The following is a 19,630-nucleotide window of genomic DNA, read 5'->3' as shown; positions in this document are numbered from 1 at the left end:
GCACCTGCTTTAAAACCGATACTTTGTGAATTATCTTTATGGCCAATACTGGAACAAAGAAAAATTAACTTACATCATCGGTAACCTAACTTTCAAAGCACCGACAGTGGTCAGTAATATCAATTACCAGTGGCAGTGGCGTACGCAGGGGGAAGAAGGGCATTGATCCGTTGTTTTACTATATGCTTGGTTTCTAACAATATTGTTATTTGCTTTGACAGTGCTATCCAAAACATATTAAACCCCGTTTACTTCGTTAAATTACTGTAATTTTTCTTTAAAATAGACGGCTAAATTGCCTTCCTCCACTGCTCAGGCCACTGTCAATGATAATTTAGTCTTAAAATGCGGATAAAATAGCTTTCAAGTTCAAAACTAATAGGCCTATTTTTGGTCGTTACGTAAACGTACGAGTTGTTCGAAAAAAATTTCCTTTAGCGAAAGAAATGAAATTATAAAACACAGCCTTTTTTCTACAAATGACTAATCAAAATGAATCTACCGTAGGCTACGCTAAGTTTTTTTCAAAAAGTAAGTTTATTCGAAATGGAACAAAAACGAATTCAAATCAAAGCAATTTTGCTCTAAATTACAAAATTAATCTGGTTTTACTGATGGTTTTGTTTCAAACCTATATAATATAAGCTCTGTAGGTTAGTTATATTTGACAAATATGGGCTATATTTAAATTTTATTTTAGGAAAATAGGTTTATAATAAAACGAAATTCTACACAAGAAAAATAACTTAAAATATCTTTGCTTAACACAGCCTCAAACCTGATTGGCAATTCCTTGGAAAAAACATACTTAAAAAACAAGGCTATCAAGTTTAGGTTTAAATTGTGATATGTTTTGTGCATTCGGAGGTTACAGTGTGTTTTGTTTCGAGTTTACAACGAAATAAAACTGCTTTTATTGCGAAGCAAAGCGGAATCTTTCAACGAAACATAGGTTAGGCTACTGAAAATCAAATAAAACAATTTTTTATGTCAATCCAAAAATGTAAAGAATATTATTATTACAAGTTTATCCGAGTCAAGTGATTTCAAACAAGTCTCAAAGAAGATTTGTGAATTCATTCTTTGTCAATGTTTTACAAAAACTGCAAAGAAATATAGAAATTTATAGATCGCTTGTGTATATTCCTACAGTTCCATACTTTTGATGGCCAAAAACTGCAAATTCTCCATGTCTATACTATAACTTGTCATGTGGAAGTAAATCTATTTTCATTTTAGTTCTTTGACTATAGTCCAATATTTACGCAGCTTAATTTCCTTTGAACACAATGTTTCTTTTTCGGAAAAAGTGTCACCGATACCAAACGTTGGATAGATGAAAATAGATCCCTTTGTTAAATGGAATGTAACGTTTGACTTTGTTTCCAAATGTTGCACAAGCCCAGTCGTGTCCGCGCCTATTCTTGTAAAGCGCTATGTTTTCATTTTCTGAAAGGGTTGTGTAGAAAAAATGAATTGTGTTTGAACCTTGTCGTTACGTCCGTTTAAATGCCGGTAGAATTCAATGGTTGATCTGGGTTCCGTTTGTTTTGTAACAATTGCTCAAGTGACGTCCTGTTTGAACAATGCTCTTCTTTGTGTGACGTTGGCTTGCTGTGATATAAACTCGTTGGGAGAGGGTAGGCGCGAAATTCGATTTCATTGAAAAACAGCTGAGTTTGTTTCTCAAGCAGGCTTTACAATCGCATCAGACGCAGCGTGCCTAGCGCGAAAAGACGCTGTCGTCATAATAATTTGAAGACTAATAAAGAGACACTAATGATTAATGTCATAACGACATGTTTTAAGACGTTTTTAAATGATGCTTAGAAATCAACGTTTGTTACAATTACTGAGTATTTGAAAGAAAATATTTTTGTTAGCGAACCTTGATTTATTATGTTTGGCAAAAAACTGGAGAACGAAATTTTAGAATTTTCGATATGTTCAGCTTTTCATCGCTTGCATTAAAACACACGCATCGTCAAGCCCACCTCACACTGCAAATCGGTCATTTTTACATTGATTCAACGCCTGTAGACGTTGAGTCAATCTACAAAGAAAGCTTACTTGAAACTACATCAAAATGTGTTCAAATTTTTATTTTGAACATGCTTCAACTGAAATAATATATACACTATAATTAAATCAAATATAGTTATTACTATCTAACCCTTTACAGCAGGGGTTCCCAACCTTGTTTACACCGTGGCCCCCTTTAAAAAATTTAAAAAATCAATGGCCCCCTTATTTTTTCAACCTTTTGAAAAAATTAGGAAACATCATTTTAATTAAAAAAAAATTTTATACAGTAACCGGTAGTTAGAATGATAAAATGATATAAATACAACACATAATAAACATGATAGTACATTAATTAGCAATTACATATGCAGTTAATTTATAGTATTTTTATTAAATTTTAATTTATTTCTTTTGTTATATAGTGTTAGAGTGGACTTAGAGATGATAAATTAAAAAAAATTATTACTTTTTAAATTTTTCCATGGCCCCCTTGAAAAAGGCTCATGGCCCACTAGGGGGCCATGGCCTCCAGGTTGGAAACCCCTGCTTTACAGCCTGTTTCACCTAAAAGAATGATCATCAGAAGGACCTCATTCAAATAGATTCTATTTGAATAAGGTCCTTCTGATGATCCTTATTTAGGTGAAACAGGCTGTTAAGGTTTCAGATATTAATAACTATATTTGATTTACTTCACTCTGCTTGGCTTTTTGCTTGGCATTGAGCACTTTTTGTAGTATTAATAGTTTTCATTGTTTTAAAGCTACAATTAAATAACATGATACGTTCTATCAATAGCGTTGACAGGCTGGGGTCCAGGGGTTACTTTAAGGCCCGGGTTATTTTCAGGGGTTCATAATCTTTCCGAAGGGCCCGGTAAACTAAGCTGAACTATCACAAAATGTAGGCCTATAAAGTGATCTGATTTTATTTCGATGTTTTGTGATAGTTCAGCTTAGTTTGCTCCAGTAGAACGTATCATGTTATTTAATTGTAGCCTATATATTATTTCTGTTGAGGAATGTTCAAAACAAAAATTGTTATTTATCTAAATGCCTGGTGAACAGCCTCATTCAATTTATAGGTTACAATGATACTCTTTATAAAGTCACGCTAATGATCACGAAGTTGCTTGTTTCGAACTCACAACAAAACTACTTTTATTTACAAACTGCTTCTCCACTTCATTTGACCTTAAGGGGTTGAGGGCAGGGGAGAGGACAATTTGGACCGTACCAATGAAATTCCCGGGCTCCTAATCAACACGCTTCTAAGAAAAAGACACTATTATACATGGCGGTTTTGTCAAGTTTTCGGGCCGTTTGAACTACATTACAAAATTCACAGTCAGTAGCGGTTTTTCTGCTGAAAAAAATTACGCGAAGTTTTATGAAAAGATAGAACCCCTTACACCGTCATACTTAGCAATGCATTTAAATCAAGCTTAAAAGTAAATTTGGTCTAGTGTACAATACAAGATGCTCAATTTGTTTGTTGTGAAAAACAAAATTACTTTCAAAAACCAGAGAACCCTTTTAAGTCTTTGTTTACTGTTCCAGCGTGGGGACGCTCGTTCTATATGGTACGAGTTGTAAAAATGGCGTCAGCATTATTTAAACCTTTTCTTCTTCCACTACGCTTAAATCGCATTGTTTTGTTTGCTCAAAGTAAGGAGATTTACAAGCGGCTGTTATGAATTTAACGGCTAACTGGATTGTAAGTCATAGTGTTTATACAGAACTTGTTTAGTTATTTTAACTCAGCTACCTTGAAACGGTGTATTGCTGAGTTTGAGTTGGATTATACGTAAAATTGCTCGAGTTTGATCATCATCATCCAAATTCGGTTGTGTCCCCTCTAGTCTATATAGTGGCCAATTCTTTGCAGCGATTGCCTTCACTCCTTTTCTCTGTCTCATTCAATCTATCGCATCTTCTTCCTTCATTCCGACTGTCTGCCTTATTGTTCGAGTGTTATTTTTGGACATTCTTGTTCCCATTTGCCTTGAAAGTTAAAGCCTTTCGAAGAAAACCTCCTTAGCACATGTCCATATCAGTAGTCGTTTTCCGAAATCTGCCAAGACTCCATTCCTTGACAATCAGTGACACATAATCAGCTGCATTGCGAGTGGTGAGAGCGCTGGAACGGCACTCCAAAGGACGCCGGTTCGACACCGCTCAAGAGCATGCGGCTGTGTCTTTGGTAAGACGCTTAAAGGCATGCCTAAAGGTGGTCACGAAGATTGGCTTTCTTGCCTTCCCGTCAACTTTATCTAAATTTTCAATCACCGGGCGTAAGCCTGGATACGACAAACAAACACACTTTATGGTTTTCAACATTACAAAACAATGAATTTTTGCACTCTTTGATAACAATGTGTGAGCCATAAAGAATGTTGTAATGGAGGCTAAACTTTGATATCGTTTTGCTTCAATTTTGACACTGTCTCGGGGACAGACACCTCTCCCAAGCCATGCTACTGGTGACAATAATAATTTTCATTATTGGCTTTGGAAGCTTTTTACTTGTGTAAAATCTTACTGGCAGGTAGTTTGAAAAGATTATGCTGTAGAAATCCTTCATTCAGTTTGTTTTTATTTCTGACCATCACAACGAAAAAACAATATATGACAAACATAGCAAAGGTCTAGAAAAAGGTAGAAACGACCAAACGCAGACGTTATAGCGTGCATGATACCAAAGCAGGACAATCAGTTTAAAACATGGCACGGTGGCAACACCTTAACAATTTTTTTTTACAAATTTAGAAAAAAGAAAAATAGGTTAGTGAATTTTTGTTTAACAATTTATATGAGTAAAAAAAATAAACAAAAAAAAAACAAGACAAAAAGACAGTTGCTATGTTGATCGACCTTGGTGGGTTATCAAAAGTGTTGATGGTTAACCGTTATAGTGAAGAAAAATGGAGTTCTGAGTTAAAAGGTATTTGAATAGCTCCAATGTGCAACCACGGATTTAATTTCTGATAAGCTTTCCTGCATTGCAACACCTATGGCCACAACAACAGTTTGAACAAAATTCCACCACATCAACAAGTTTGCATTTTTTAAAAACAACTTTTGGCCTACTGCTCACAGTTGATGGCGATTAAATTTTATCCAATTGCCAAATTTACGGAATATTTTCTCCGATGAACTAAACCGACACTTTCACCTGTATATCTCATATGATCTCATACTGTATATTTTACTACTTCGAAAAACCAAGGCTGTGGAGTCGGTGGGATTTTCGCGTGTCCGAGGTCGTCAAAAGCGGCCGATTCCGACTTCATAAAAAAACAATACAATTATTGTATGCAATAGCCTACACTTTTTCAAAATATTGTTATTAGGGTGGGGTGAAAAGGTATTAATTTTGGATTTGAGCATTCTCTCGCAGATATTTCGAGAAAACATCACACAAAAAATTTCAGCGATTTTGGACAACAGGAACCTTCCCACTTTTTGAGTTGAAATTTCATATTTCAAAAAATCCCTAAAATTTCAAAGTTTTTTTTGCATTATTTAAAGTTAATATAATATTGTAATATTTATTTTATACCTAAAACTATTAGTTTACTTATGTGTTTTTCCCAATATGGGGCCAATAGATGCAAAATAAAGTAGGGAAATGAATCATAAAAAGTGTAAAAATCTTCGATTTTTTCTAAAAATTTGCCAAAGTCAAAAGTTACAGTAGGCTATCTAGTTTTGTATAGGCCAATAATTCCCGCATCCAATAGTTCCCGCGTCGAATAGGGCCTCGTCGAAAAGTGTCGCGTCGAACAGTCGTTTACCCTTTTGTGATTGTCTGACAATTTGATAGAGACGGTAATAAAGTTGAAAACGAAATCAAATTTCCTCATTTACAGACATACTGTATTAGTGTATTATACTAGACTAAGAAACCTGCTGGATTTTATGTTGATTGTATAATAAAAATGGCTAGGGTAAAAGGAAAAATAAGACGTACAGCAAGTCCAATTGTTGGGCCATCAATAGAAGAACTTCCATCTGGAGATTTACCAATTCTTAGAAATGTTTTAGCCAAAGCACTATGGATGAAGGAGAGTGCTACCGAAGCAAGCAATAACTTCACAACAAAAATGTTGGGACAGCAGATTGTACCTATCATTTTGCAGAGTGAAAGAAGAGTAAATTGTTTGCTAACCCTGTACCAAGACAACTCAATTTACAGTAAATTTGTTAGAGAATGGAACGAATTTAAAAAATTATGCAGAACTTCAAGCAAAAGAGGAAAAAAACGAATCTATTTTGACTGTAAATTAGATAAACTGTTCGATATCATAAAGTGCAAATGTGATATCACAGAGTGTTCCAATGCTGGGTGTGAAGGATGCGAATTTGAAGCCCATGTTGTCAAGTGCAAATGTCCAAGAGATACAAAGGTAAGAAGTAATATTCAGTATTATCAAATAAATATACTGTATAAAGTTTAGGTTGTTTCTTAAACCTCTCAATTTCCTTATGTAGATACCACGTGAAGAATTATTGTTTGTCATGGATCAGCGTCGCAAAATCGGTAGTAAAGGTCGTATGCAGATGTCACGATTGGACCGCAAGACAACCAAAAAAAATGCCAAAACATTGAAAAGAAGGGCTAAGTCTTATTCACAAGAGACACTCATGGAGATGGATTTGCAAAAAGATTCTGATCCAGACACTGGTGTTATGTTTTCTACTGATAATTCATCGGAAAGTGGCGATTCTTCAATCCATGATGAACCATATCTGCCATTAACAATCTCAGGTAGGCCTACTTCATGCAGTTTGAAAGCATGATTCTGTGTTTTAGCAGACAATAATCTGGTTCATTTATGTTTCTTTTCTCTGTTTAGGTGACCAAATGAGACTACGGTTAAAACACGTCGCACGAGAAGCTGATAGATATGGTTTATCTGACCGTGCTACTGCAACAATGTGTACGGCACTACTTTGCGACCTTGGCTTAGTGACAGAACTAGATCAAACAATGATAATCGACAAAAACAAAGTGAGGATACAAGGGGGCTAACACATGTGAAAGAAGAACATAATGTTTTGGTGGAGCAACCACACGGTGAATACCTTACTCATTTAGCAGTTCGAAGTGGAAATGCAGCAGCAATTAGTGAAGCCATTCTTGAGTTCACTGGTAAATATGGTATCAATAAGGCGCTAAAAGTGATTGGGTGTGATTCAACCAACGTCAACACTGGTTGCAATTCACCGTATTGAAGAAAAGATAGGACACAAGTTAATGTGGCTTATTTGCTTACTTCATACAAATGAGCTACCTTTGCGTCATTTGTTTGCAAAACTTGATGGAAAAACTACTGGAGAAGATAGTTTTTCAGGTGCGTAATTGTTGCTATATATTTCACTGATTATCATCACAAATTGAAGTATTTTATTACACTTTTTACTGGTTTGGTATTAACTGTTTAATGTTTCATTTTTGGCAGGACCAATCGGAAAGTTGTGTCGAACGGCGGAATTACTAACAGTCGCCAATTTTGAAAAATAGATGGACCAAGAATCCGAGAAATTCCAGAAGATATTCTGCACGATTTGTCAGCTGATCAATTTTATCTGTACCAAATCGTGCAGATTATTTCTTCAGGAAAATTGTTACATGGTATAGAAAAGACAAAACCTGGTCCATTAAACCATTCGCGTTGGTTGACTTTAGCAAACAGGTATGGTGTTTAAGCAAAAGCATGAACTATATTTTAAGAACGTAATAGCGGCAGCGTATCTTAGTTGGTAGGGTGCCGACTTAGTGACCGAAAGATTGCTAGTTTGATGCTTGAGCTAGTCATTGCGTCCTTAGGAAAGACACTTGACGCTTATTTCCCATTGGGGCCATACAGTCTATCCGTCGTGGTGGCCCAGTCTGACAAAATATTGCAAACAGAACCACGAAAGAGGATGCTCTTGTGTTGATAAGCGGTAGACAAACACCGGGGTATCTGGTTCATAAACATAAATAAGAACATGATTATTAATGGTTGGAAAGTAAAAATATAAACCTTTCAACGCTAAATTTAAATAATTAATTAAACTACCAGTCAACGTTTTATAGGCAGAGAAAACTTTTTCTCGAACCGTAGAAAATTTCATTGTCAGATCACCGCTTCAATGCGTGATGGAAATCTACAGATAAATCTGCATCAGGCATTGCAGAGTGCAAAAAACAGTGTTGCAGAACGCGTTTTCGAATATTAAATTCTCATCAGTGCAACTACGTTTATGAACGCAATAACAACGGTTAAATTTAAACTCAATACAATACATTACAAACATTATAAGGGCATATTCTCAGTGTTCAATTGAATATTAATAAATCCAGAGACATCAGAAAATCACTTCCCGCATGCAATTCCAGACCGACATTACTCGCTTAAGGTTTTGAACACTGAAGAATATGTCCTTATAATGTTTGTAATGTATTGAGTTTAAATTTAACCGTTGTTATTGCGTTCATAAACGTAGTTGCACTGATGAGAATTTAATATTCGAAAACGCGTTCTGCAACACTGTTTTTTGCACTCTGCAATGCCTGATGCAGATTTATCTGTAGATTTCCATCACGCATTGAAGCGGTGATCTGACAATGAAATTTTCTACGGTTCGAGAAAAAGTTTTCTCTGCCTATAAAACGTTGACTGGTAGTTTAATTAATTATTTCTGAAAGTTCCTTGGTTTCATATTATCTGAAATTTAAATAAGCTTAGTATGTCATTACAGAGTATGCCGAATTTACATCAGCAAACATCACTTGGAAGGCAAGGACAAAGAAAATTTGAAGAAAATCTGTCAATTCATTGTCACAAACTATGCTCCAATGTGGTTCCATATATAATGTTTACCATCTTTCATTAATGGGCCAAGACATGTTTTCAATCAAATGCAGCTATTCAAAAGCCTCGAGCCTGATGTTCAAAACATTGTGAAGCCTGTTATTTCCAGGTGCAGTATACTATTTACACACATCATTCTTAGCTATTGGCCTTTGCCACCTGCCCAAGTATAGAAGGTAAAGGTGGGTCCCATACTTGATTCAAGTGTTGGGTATGAGAAGATAAGATTCTCATTGTACTAAGCCTTCGGCACTAAGGAGAGTAGGGTGGCCAGTTCCTTTCTCTCGGCCGCCTTTACTTCAGCAACTACGCCTACCCAATTTATTACACCCTGGGTAGAGATGAGCGGTGTTTTCAACAACCTGCTTAGCCGGGAGTCGAACCAGGTTTGCATAATTGGAAAGCCAACGCCTTATCCGTTGCGCCATCCCACCGCATTGGTACCAGGCCAAAGTTAGTATACCTTAATAGCCACAAAAATACTTTCTGATGTGGGAGACTAGATATAGTCAAACCTGACGCATGTTGCGTTGGCTCAAACCGCGGACATGAGCTCCACTTGTGGTAACCTACTCAAAAGTACTCGAGCAAGTATAATAAGAAGATTTTTCGAGTCGTAACCCATGTCATTTAATTTTTTTATATTTTTACTTCTAGAAATGCTTATTCAGCACACTCTGAAAATGTGATAATGGCAATGCTTGCGGATGACTCCAGAAAAGTTCGAGAAAATGTAGTCATGGCAATATTGAAAATTCGCAATGGGGCAAATATTGGTGATAGATCCGTTCGGAAGTTTGTTGTTCCAACGATAAATTATGAGGCCAACCATTATTCCGACATCACCGTATATTTATGTTATGAACCTATCTTCACAACCACAATTACATCTGATGACATCATCTCATACCGTGAAAGCAAAATAGAAGTGAAAAGCTATCCAAACCACTCCCAATCAGTAGAAAGAATTGTGAAATTGGTGACTGATGCATCGTACAAAGTGTGTGAGTTTGATAGAAGAGATGGATTGATCCGTGCTGGTATAGCTTCCAGGAATCTGATTCCTGTTGCAGACACAAAGGCGCACTACAGCCAAGCACATTTGTAAATACAATTGAATCCAATTGATTTTGCATGACTGTCATTTTATATTCCCAAAACTGATTTTAAAATGCAATGGTATTCGATTTTTGAAAAAAATTGCATGTTTTTGCAAAAAAATTAAAGCAATCGAATCTCAAAACCTAAACAAAACTTGTATTAGAAGCTAGTCCAAGTCATTATTAGTGCAATGTAAAACAGTATATTGAACATAGCCAAAAAAAGTGTCTTTAAAGTTCTATTTTCATAAGCATGTTTTGCATATTTTTCGAAAAAGGCAGAATTTTCAACCCAAAAAGTGGGTAGGTTCTTAACGTCAAAATTTCCTCAAATTTGGTTTCTGGTCGTTTTATGTTGTTCCACAAGAAATATCAACAAAGTTTTTGGTTCACCCCACCCTACTGTATATTGCGCCCGGATTGCGCTCCGAACCTTACCAAAAAATAAAAGTGTTGGTTCTTGTCAGTTTTGTGAAAGTCACTGTTTTAACATTTATTACACATTTAATAAAATTAATTTTTAAAAAAATGAAAAAGGACAGTATTTCAGAAAAATCTGGCAACAGTGACGCCGGCGTTGGTCCGTAATAAACCGTGGAGTCGTATATTTTTCGCACGGCTCCACAGCCTTGAGAAAAATGTACATTTCCAAATCACGTTTCACTTAAGATTTCAGCAAATAATAAAATTAAGCAGTTTAAAATTTCGATTATTCATGTCAGTGGCAAACCACAGACAAAGCTTTCGGAGGTTTGGTAATATTCTGCTACACTATTGGTACAAATATGATCTCGTACATGATGACGTCACAGTTAAAACAACAATTGACGAAAATTACGTCTATGCCGCGATTGAGTAACAAGTTAAAAAATAAAACCGACAATATCAATTTAAAAGTTGGCAGTTTTATAAGCTTTTCTTCTTTGGCATAAAAGCAAACAAAAGTTCGCACAAGAAAGCAACGAATGGATTTGTCTCGTTCTGGCAAAGACTTATGATGAACAAGTTTCATCCAAATCCTTTTATGGAAAAAAGATCATGTTTTTCACGAAAATTTGAGCGTAAAAACAATATATTCGTGTTAATATGTAACGTTGGTGCTGTGAAAACTTATGATCTATGAAAGTTAAATCAACTTATCATCTGTAAATCTTAAGAATACGGTGCAAAGTCGAGCGCTTTAAAATTTTTGCCGTTTCTCCATTTTGATACCTTCGCTTAAACACCTTTGCAGTTTAACCACCAACTATCTGCATGCGCATGTAATTGTACACGCAACGGTATACATCCAAGCTATTGCTAAACCAATACACCAGCTTGTACATATGCTATTGCCTTCAGGTGTTGCTTGTACTGTTTTTTAAGTCTCCAGTTTGACCAGACCTGGAATTGAAACTAGACCCACCAATACCAGAGCCTGCATAACAACAACGTAATGTTGATCAGGGCGAACAATGCAAACACTAAACAATTAATGAAAATGCTTCTAATCTTTCAACGATGGTTCGTTATTTAGCGTCATCGAGTCAAGGTGTTCAGTCAAATCGGTGCTCTCTGGCGACATCTGGCGGCCGTCAGATTCTTGCGGAAGTTTCGAGTTAACTTTGAGCTGACAGGCATGCTTGTAAGGAGGGTTAATAGGCGATTGAGTCGGTGGATGATATTTGTACTCTTCAGCGCCATCGAGCTGCAATAAACACAACAATTTACAACCAGAAGGGTGTGCAAAGCTACAGCATAACAGTAATATCAGCTTCTTTCTTATATATCAGCGTCCAAAACTATTCTTGGTTGACCAATACCTGATTTATCTTGAAAATTCGATGAAAATGTTGTTAGACGCCTCTAACGGATACATCTGTCATGGTAATTGGTAATGCCAACTACCAAACATTTTCATATCATTGTAAGTATAATTGTGAATGTGCATTGCGTTTAGATGTAAACTGATTTGAGGAATACACAAAGAAATCTCATTCAGCATCACCTACCTGCAGTTTATAAGTTTTATCGGCATCATAGCCGCTTAAATCTCCACAGGCCAAGAAGGGCACGATCACTCGGTTGGGCCCCTCCAATTGGTCCGCATAAAGGTCGTAGTTCATATCGAGGAGGGGGTTGCACATGTTTGGCTTATAACCTTCGGGCGGTTGGTAGTTTTCACAAACGACAAAAGCCTCTGAACACAAAGTGTGATGACAATCACCAAGATGATACCATAATCATATGATGGTGGTGATAATCATCACGTTCATCATATGAATAAGTTGTGTTTTAACGGCCTTGGCGAAATAAACAGGGCTCACTAGTTTTTAAAGAATTTTCGTTTGAGCTAACAAAAGGACAATGATTGCAGACAATTTTGAATACTTTTGCAAGAAAGTTTCTAAAAAGGTTTAGTTACAAATACGCGTCGTCTTGTCAGTGCTCACTGCTCAAGTTTTTGATAAAAGAATTAAACGTTAAGATGCAGTTCTTTAATTATGATGATCACCATAAACAATTGTTGCTTGAAAAATCTATGAAATACTTGAAAACCTTACAAAAGGCAAATAAAAAACATTTTTAGGTCAAATTATAATGTTTTTAAATTAATATCTGGGGCATGCAGATTATACAGCAATGCAAAAAGATTTACATTATAATGAGGTTCAAGAGGCGGAAATTCATAGATTTGCAATGAAAATCTTCACCTATGCTCGAATTTCGTGAACTTCTTGGCTTGGCACAAGTGACCTTCTCAAAAAATAAGCGCAGTTGGGAATATAGCAGAGTCACATCTTTCCCTGCAGGTAAAAAAGATGGTGTCATTAATTTTCGAAACAAGATGGAATAACTCCCTGGCAATAAGACTTCAACGATCGGAAACTTCACTCTGTCAATCTCGGTGACTGGGCCTGCGTCAGTGATTCAAAGCCTCTACAAGTATGCGAAACTGCCCGGATTAAGCTCTACAAGAAGCTTTCCCAGACCGAGGATAAAGATTCAATGAAAACAAATCATCACTGCCACGCCATGTACCATAGTTTGACATTGACGAATGTGATGAGTTTTGCGGGCCATGCTATCCGCACATATCTATAATACAAGCACTAAAAGATTTTAAGAGTTACTTCAATGTTTTTTTCAGGGTCACTTTTAGAAGTTTAGGGGTATGCAAACGTAATAATTCTTTTACATTCACAGTGATCGGTGATTATTAAAAGGATGGAAGCCACCGCTGTACACGCTACACCACGGTTTAGCATTTTTCCTCATTATTGTCGCGTTAGTACAACGTGTACGGTTCAATGTTCATTTCATCAGACTCATCAATTTATTAACTAAAAGCACAGAAAATCATATATAATGGTGAAATAACAAAAAAAATATATATATGTTAAGTATGACATCAAATATAGTTATTACTCTCTAAAACCTCTACAGCCCGTTTCACCCTAAAAGGAGGATCAGAAGGTTCTTAATGTGATATAAAGTGGATTTAAACTAAGTTCCAAAATTAATAAGAACATAAGCGTGAATGGAGTATGATAACGTCGCAAACTACGAAGGTATCAACTTCAAGCTTACCTCGGAATATCTTTGCAACAAATGTCCCTCCATTCTTCAGGACGTGTGTCGTTATGTTCAGAGCCTGAGTAAGCCACAATGTGTCATGTTCGTGCCACGGTCATGTAACAGTTGCATGCAGAAAGGGCGATAGAAAAAAAGAAGCACGTGCTCAATAGCAGAGACTGGAAAAACTCGTTATCTCAAACATATTTCCGCAAAAAAGCTGTCATCAAATCTTAGTCCAACTTCAGAGAGGTATGACTGATTACCATACAATGCTACTGTATGAACTACAAACTGGTGGAAATCGAAAAAACAAACCACAAAGAAAACAGAATTACTTTCAGAGAACTTATTGGTATGTTAATGCAAAAATGTCAAAACATTGTAACTGTATCTGGATCTCAGTGAAAAAAAATAACAATCACTTGGCGAGCAAAGAAACGATGAACTTACAGCTAGAAGTAGCTGAGCTTGGATGTATTCGTCAATATCGTGAAGGCCAGTCACTGAGCAACAAAGGAATTTATGAAGAGATAAGTAGAATAAATAAACTATAGCCTAACTAACTGGTTTTGACAATTTGCCTTTAAAAACATAAAACAAACAAAATAGCCAGAAGAGTTTTGACACACGAGGTTAAACAAAGAACTGTCTGATCGTCAAAACTGCTTTTGTACTTGTAAGAAAGCGCTGGCACTGGGCAATTGGAAGAAAAACAATTCTTATAAAATGTTTAAAAAAAAAGCAGCCTCAAAAAAGCAACAAAATATTGCTATTATAATGCAAAACTATACTTGCTAATTACATAGTGCCAGTACAACTAAAGTGATAATAATTGCAAAGTATACAATAGAAAACACAAACATAGTATATATATAAACATTTTATAAACATTGTATATAAACAAGCAGTCAAAAATACATAAACTATTATTGTGCAACTCTTACCATCAGGTGCTCCATCACAAACTACTAAATCAGCTGGTTCACCTTCGAAATGGGAGATGATTTCTTCAGCTGTCGACACCTGCGAATACAAGTAATCTTGGTATAACTCAGAGCAATGACAAAGATGCAATTGTTGTAGCACATAATTCATATAAGAAATAAAATGATCATCTTGCCAAACAATAACTCAGTTTCTACTCACTTTCAAAGTATTGAAAAGAATCTACTGCATTAACACAATAACAATTAAAAGTGGAAAATCATTTAAGTCTAATGCAACACCTGTGCCAACAGTGTGTGATGGCAGAACCTTAATCTGAGATCGTGAAGTAGGGCTATAGAACAGGTCAAGTTAAATGCTACTGGCGCAATGAGCCGCAAACGATTTACAAACTTACCAAAGTAGATCCATGTGGAATATGTGGCAAGAGAGTGATGAGAAATTCAATGCAATGCAAGGAATGTGGAAAGTGGGTACATGCAAGATGTGCTAATGTCAAGAGAGCCGCAACAAGATTGGCGAAGTGTTTTGTTTGTGGGAAATGCAGTAAAGGAAGGAATGAAGTGGAAGGCCATGATGATGAGTTCTGCCATGGCATCGAAACAGTGACAGACTTCTGTTATCTGGGTGATCAGATAAATGGAAGTGGTGGATGTGAAGCAGCGGTGACAACAAGGGCAAGATTGGGCTGGGCAAAGTTCAGGGAATGTGGGGAAATGTTGCATGGCAGAAAATTTTCACTAAGGATGAAAAGAAAAGTATATCGGAGCTGTGTGCGGCCTGCAATGCTATATGGTAGCGAGACATGGGTATGGTAGCGAGACATGAGAGAAAGTGAACTGGCAATCCTGAGAAGAACGAAAAGGTCAATGATGAGAGCAATGTGTGGGGTGAAAACGAGAAGGGAAAAAAGGACTGAAGAATTGTTGGATATGCTAGAGATGAGAGAGACCATAGACCAACTGGCAAGGGCAAATGGAGTAAGATGGTATGGACATGTGATAAGGAGGGAGGAAGGAAGTTTTCTTAGAAAGGCACTAGATCTAAAGGTGGATGGGAAGAGGAAACGCGGTCGTCCAAGAAGAACGTGGAAACAACAAGTGAAGGATGAATTTAAAAAAGTCGGACTGAAGGAGGAAGATGCAAGGGGCAGGGTGAAATGGAGAAAAGGGATTAAAACAATTGCTGCGCGGAAACAATCGGCCACCCCCACTAGTGGGGAACAAACCGACGATGGATTAGGATGATGATGACCAACCAGCATCACAAGTGAGACATTTTAATCAATAATTCTGTTGTGAAAATCTGTGAATTATCAATAAAATTAAGTAGATTCGATACAAAAATGAAATAACTCATACAATTTAAGAAAGTATACTGATTTTTAAACCATGTTGTGAGATACAGTACAAGAATTGATAAACTCTGTGCAAAGTGTTACTAACTTTGGTGATGTCTCCTTGAAGTTGTATGACACCTGGCAATTCAGCCATTGCTTGAAGATCCACTGCGACAATCTTTACATCTTCTCTCACATCCTTTCCAGTTCCCCTGTTAAAACTTCAGCTGATGAAATTATAATAGTTGTAAAAGACTGGTGTTTGATCAACAAGTAATAACCTCAAACTTAATGCATTTGAATTCAACCACACAGAAATGCAGTAAATAAGGTCTCTGTGAATGAAGACCATTAGTCTGAAGATGAAAATGTTGGTTTTTCCGTAAAACTAGAATACAAAAATTCAGCAGCTTAATGAATAATATAATCACTAATCAGTCACCTTAATCTTTTCGTCAGCACTTGGCTCCAGCTTCCAGGAGCTGCACAAAGATCCACTACTCGTTTAACACCATCATGAAAAAGTGTAAACTCCTCATCCAAATGAAGAAGTTTAAATGCACTTCTAGCCCTCCAGCCTTGCTCCTTTGCAAGCCGATAATAAACATCACGCTTGTCTTTGGAAGTCCGCCCCATGACCTTAACTTGCACTAAAATCCTGGTATCATATGTAACCACTTGTCTGATATTGTATAACACAACAAAATTTTATTCTTGACAAAAACCTTTAATGAAGTACAATCAGTTCAACTTGATCAACTAACACATAAGTTTTATACACATCTTGCTCTCAAGTGTTCTATCATCAACATATTTACATACAAATTGTAATAGAATGTATATAGTTGGACATGTTGTGAGGTTTGAAGTACATATGCAACCACAGCATTGGACATGGTAACTTCTTTTCGTATAACAATTGCCATCAAGTCTAGGAAAATACTTCTTCTTTTGAATTCTATGAAGCTTATCAAACAAACAGGACTCCTTAAAATACATGCAATGGAACAAGTGTATAAACAAGGCAGTATGTTATATATTTCTAAAAACAATGTTTGCGAAGAACAACTGTCATAAAACAAATTAAGGTTTAACATGTTTTTTAACAACTACATGTGAAAAAAACAACAGTTTTCTAAAAAACACTTTCGAATATTTATTTAGAGATTTCTGTTATTTTTTTTCAGTATTAAAACACAGCAAACTTGTTTGTTGCATGAAAACACATGGCATATAGAATTGCTTAATCTGCTAGAAGAATATCCGACATCCGTGCTTGGAACTTCAAGTGTTAATAAGAATATTTTGTATCACATGGCCAATGGGTAAACTACAAGATGAAAGTTCAAACCATTCAGTTCATTCAACCATGCTGTGTTTAACAGGGGCATTGATTGATCAATGAATAGTTATAATTCACAAATCTTACTTAACAGGAGAAAAACAAATGGCTGCACCGAGCCTGCCTGCTTAGCAAAGTGTAAGAGCAACGCATATCTGCGATAGATACAGTGCTATATAAAAACACACATATTATTATTTAATCAGAATATAATATAAATAAAACCAACCCTGCATTTTCATGTGGAAAGAACAAATTTATGCTCACTCTTCTGCTATTTAAAATGTTACTAATAATCATGAAATTATTTGCAATATGAAAGTTAGGCAATGTTCATTAATTTGGAGTTACAAAGATTCTTGCAAAATAATATTGTTCTCATGCTTCATACTTATTATTATTGACTATGAATATATTTAACAAAATCTTAACTCCAATGCATCATGACTTCCCAATCCCATGCAAAAGATCAAGTTACTCGTTTTCACTAAAAAGTTGAAAAAAAATATTACTTGGACTGCTTGCCATCAATGTACAGAACATGATATACAATAATTGTGAAACAAACAAAAAGTACAAGCAAAACAAATGTAAAATTCTAACAGTTTGTGTGTCTGTATGACACTCAAACGCTATGGAGCAACTATCTTTGTCGACAAAGTGAAAGAAAACCAGGTCTTTCTTTGCAACATGTTTCTACTTCCACAAAATCACATGCAAAATTCACAGATTTAGATATGTTGTTAATTTTTAAAATGTTCTTTTAATCAACCAAAAAACCAACTGTAAACAAAAGGTGTTTTTTTTATAATATTACTTGCTTTATGATACCATTCTGACAGATATAAACCATGAGCATGAAAATGAGGGTAATCACATCAGCAAGTTAGCATAGTTCAACTCACAAAATAGGGCGTTATAACTTTGCTACATTATAGTAACATTAATGTTAAAAAAAGCTTAATAGTTGTGCACCTTGCGCATGTGACTTTTGAGAAAATCATCCCGAGAAAACTTTAGTCCACACAAGTCACAGGCATAAGGCTTTTCACCAGTATGTATTCGCATGTGCCGTTTTAAGTTATTCGGCAAAGTAAATGCTCGATGGCATATTTGGCAGGTTAATGATGTGCGAATCTTTTTTGCTTCTTCTGAAGCTTCAGCATCCGTTTTTTTTGTTCGACGCTTTCTTGAACCATTAGTATGTTTTTTCATGTGACGTAAAAGATACTCATTCCTGAAAAATTGCCGTGCACAAACTGAGCATTGGTATCTTTTGTCTCCAGTGTGAAAACGACGATGACGTTGCAAATTGCCACGTGAAGAATAACTATTTGAGCACATATCACATTGAAATCTTCCGTCATCAGTTTGAACTGCACCATTGATGGCACTGTCATCTACTGTGGAATTTTTGTCTTTCTGATATTCAGGGTTATTTTTTTCATCAATTTCGAATGACTCAGAATTATATTCCTCCACCTGGCTTTCTTCATACAGCTGTTCTTCATCTACATCATCTGGAAGATCACTTACATCGACATGCACTGTGTATTCTGGAATTTCATCTTCTTCGTCTTCTTCATTATCTTGTTGAGTTTCAGAATTTGTCTTGGTTTCAGAAGTTTCTATTGCTTGAGCTTTACGAGGACCAGAAAAAATTCTTGTGATTGGTGGCTCGGGCACATTTTCAGTATTAGAGTCAACTGGAACCATAACAACATTTTCAGAGTCAGTACTCAATCGATCCATTTCTTTTCTGTTTTGATAAAGGTAATCAACCTTTGCTTCTAACCTCATCATTCCTGCGTTCATATCTCTACGCATCATCCGGAGTTCATTCAAAATAAGCAAAGCAACAGTTTCATTTGAAAAACTGCCATTTTCTAACTGCTCAACATCCATTATAATAATGCAAAAATTATTTTTAAATTAATGTTCTACAATTTTGGTGTTAAACAATCTAAAAAAATTAAACAATTTATAAACTTCGTTAGGAATAAACTGGGCACAGCTATGACTATGCAAGCTAGTAATGGCCTACAGTATTATATTGTAGGCCTAATGTATTTTAGGTAGGGATTGTAAATCATATGTACCGTACTGTCCCTAATTTTAGGGTACAAATACAAACAAAAAGCATAGACATACCGGTAGCACTGTATAGCCTACGTGTCATACCTTGGGCTCAAGTAACATCAGCCTTCCTCAAAGCCAAATTAAATGGGATAAACAAGCATAATAATCTAGCTGAGACTGTAAAACTTAAAAGTCTACTTTGAACTTTGAAGTTTGTTGTGAGGTGGGCGGGAAAAACGGAAGATTGCAAAGTTAATGGCAAAAAGGAAAAGGAGCACGCGGAATGGCGGAAATGCCACTGCGTGCAGCATAGAGTGCATTTGAAACCAAACCTGCCGGGGAACTGTCATTTTATTTATTTTTCCGAAAAGTTTGGTTTA

General features: G+C 36.0%; 2 protein-coding genes across 2 annotated transcripts; both read right to left on the bottom strand.

The window, feature by feature from the left end:
- Positions 1 to 9,549: 9,549 nt before the first annotated feature.
- On the bottom strand, positions 9,550 to 16,494 carry LOC145783195 (tRNA (cytidine(32)/guanosine(34)-2'-O)-methyltransferase-like). The gene is made up of 8 exons (XM_082594995.1): positions 16,272 to 16,494; positions 15,936 to 16,041; positions 14,490 to 14,568; positions 13,996 to 14,048; positions 13,558 to 13,621; positions 12,681 to 12,773; positions 11,979 to 12,166; positions 9,550 to 11,674 (listed from the first exon to the last, which is right to left on the bottom strand). The coding sequence occupies exons 1-8, from the start codon at positions 16,463 to 16,465 to the stop codon at positions 11,474 to 11,476; spliced, it is 978 nt and encodes a 325-aa protein (XP_082451121.1). The 5' UTR covers positions 16,466 to 16,494; the 3' UTR covers positions 9,550 to 11,473.
- Positions 16,495 to 16,553: 59 nt separating this feature from the next.
- Positions 16,554 to 19,127, bottom strand: LOC145783342 (uncharacterized). Its single transcript, XM_082595193.1, has one exon. The coding sequence runs from the start codon at positions 19,074 to 19,076 to the stop codon at positions 18,132 to 18,134; it is 945 nt and encodes a 314-aa protein (XP_082451319.1). The 5' UTR covers positions 19,077 to 19,127; the 3' UTR covers positions 16,554 to 18,131.
- Between the last annotated feature and the right edge of the window lie 503 nt (positions 19,128 to 19,630).

This window comes from Aplidium turbinatum, chromosome 14 (genome assembly GCF_918807975.1).
Source record: "Aplidium turbinatum chromosome 14, kaAplTurb1.1, whole genome shotgun sequence".
In the NCBI taxonomy this organism is placed as follows: domain Eukaryota; kingdom Metazoa; phylum Chordata; class Ascidiacea; order Aplousobranchia; family Polyclinidae; genus Aplidium; species Aplidium turbinatum.
The sequence above is the reverse complement of the archived record's forward strand: the minus strand, read 5'-3'. Positions and strand labels throughout refer to the sequence as shown.

Bases quoted from the DNA above. Each gene is read 5' to 3' on its own strand.
- LOC145783195 (XM_082594995.1), bottom strand. From the start codon at position 16,465: ATGGGGCGGACTTCCAAAGACAAGCGTGATGTTTATTATCGGCTTGCA. The intron at 16,042-16,271 runs GTGACTGATTAG...AAGTTTTAACAG, and splicing joins GTGCTGACGAAAAGATTAAG to GGGAACTGGAAAGGATGTGA. The intron at 11,675-11,978 runs GTAGGTGATGCT...TGTTTATTGCAG, and splicing joins ATAAAACTTATAAACTGCAG to CTCGATGGCGCTGAAGAGTA.
- LOC145783342 (XM_082595193.1), bottom strand. From the start codon at position 19,076: ATGGATGTTGAGCAGTTAGAAAATGGCAGTTTTTCAAATGAAACTGTT.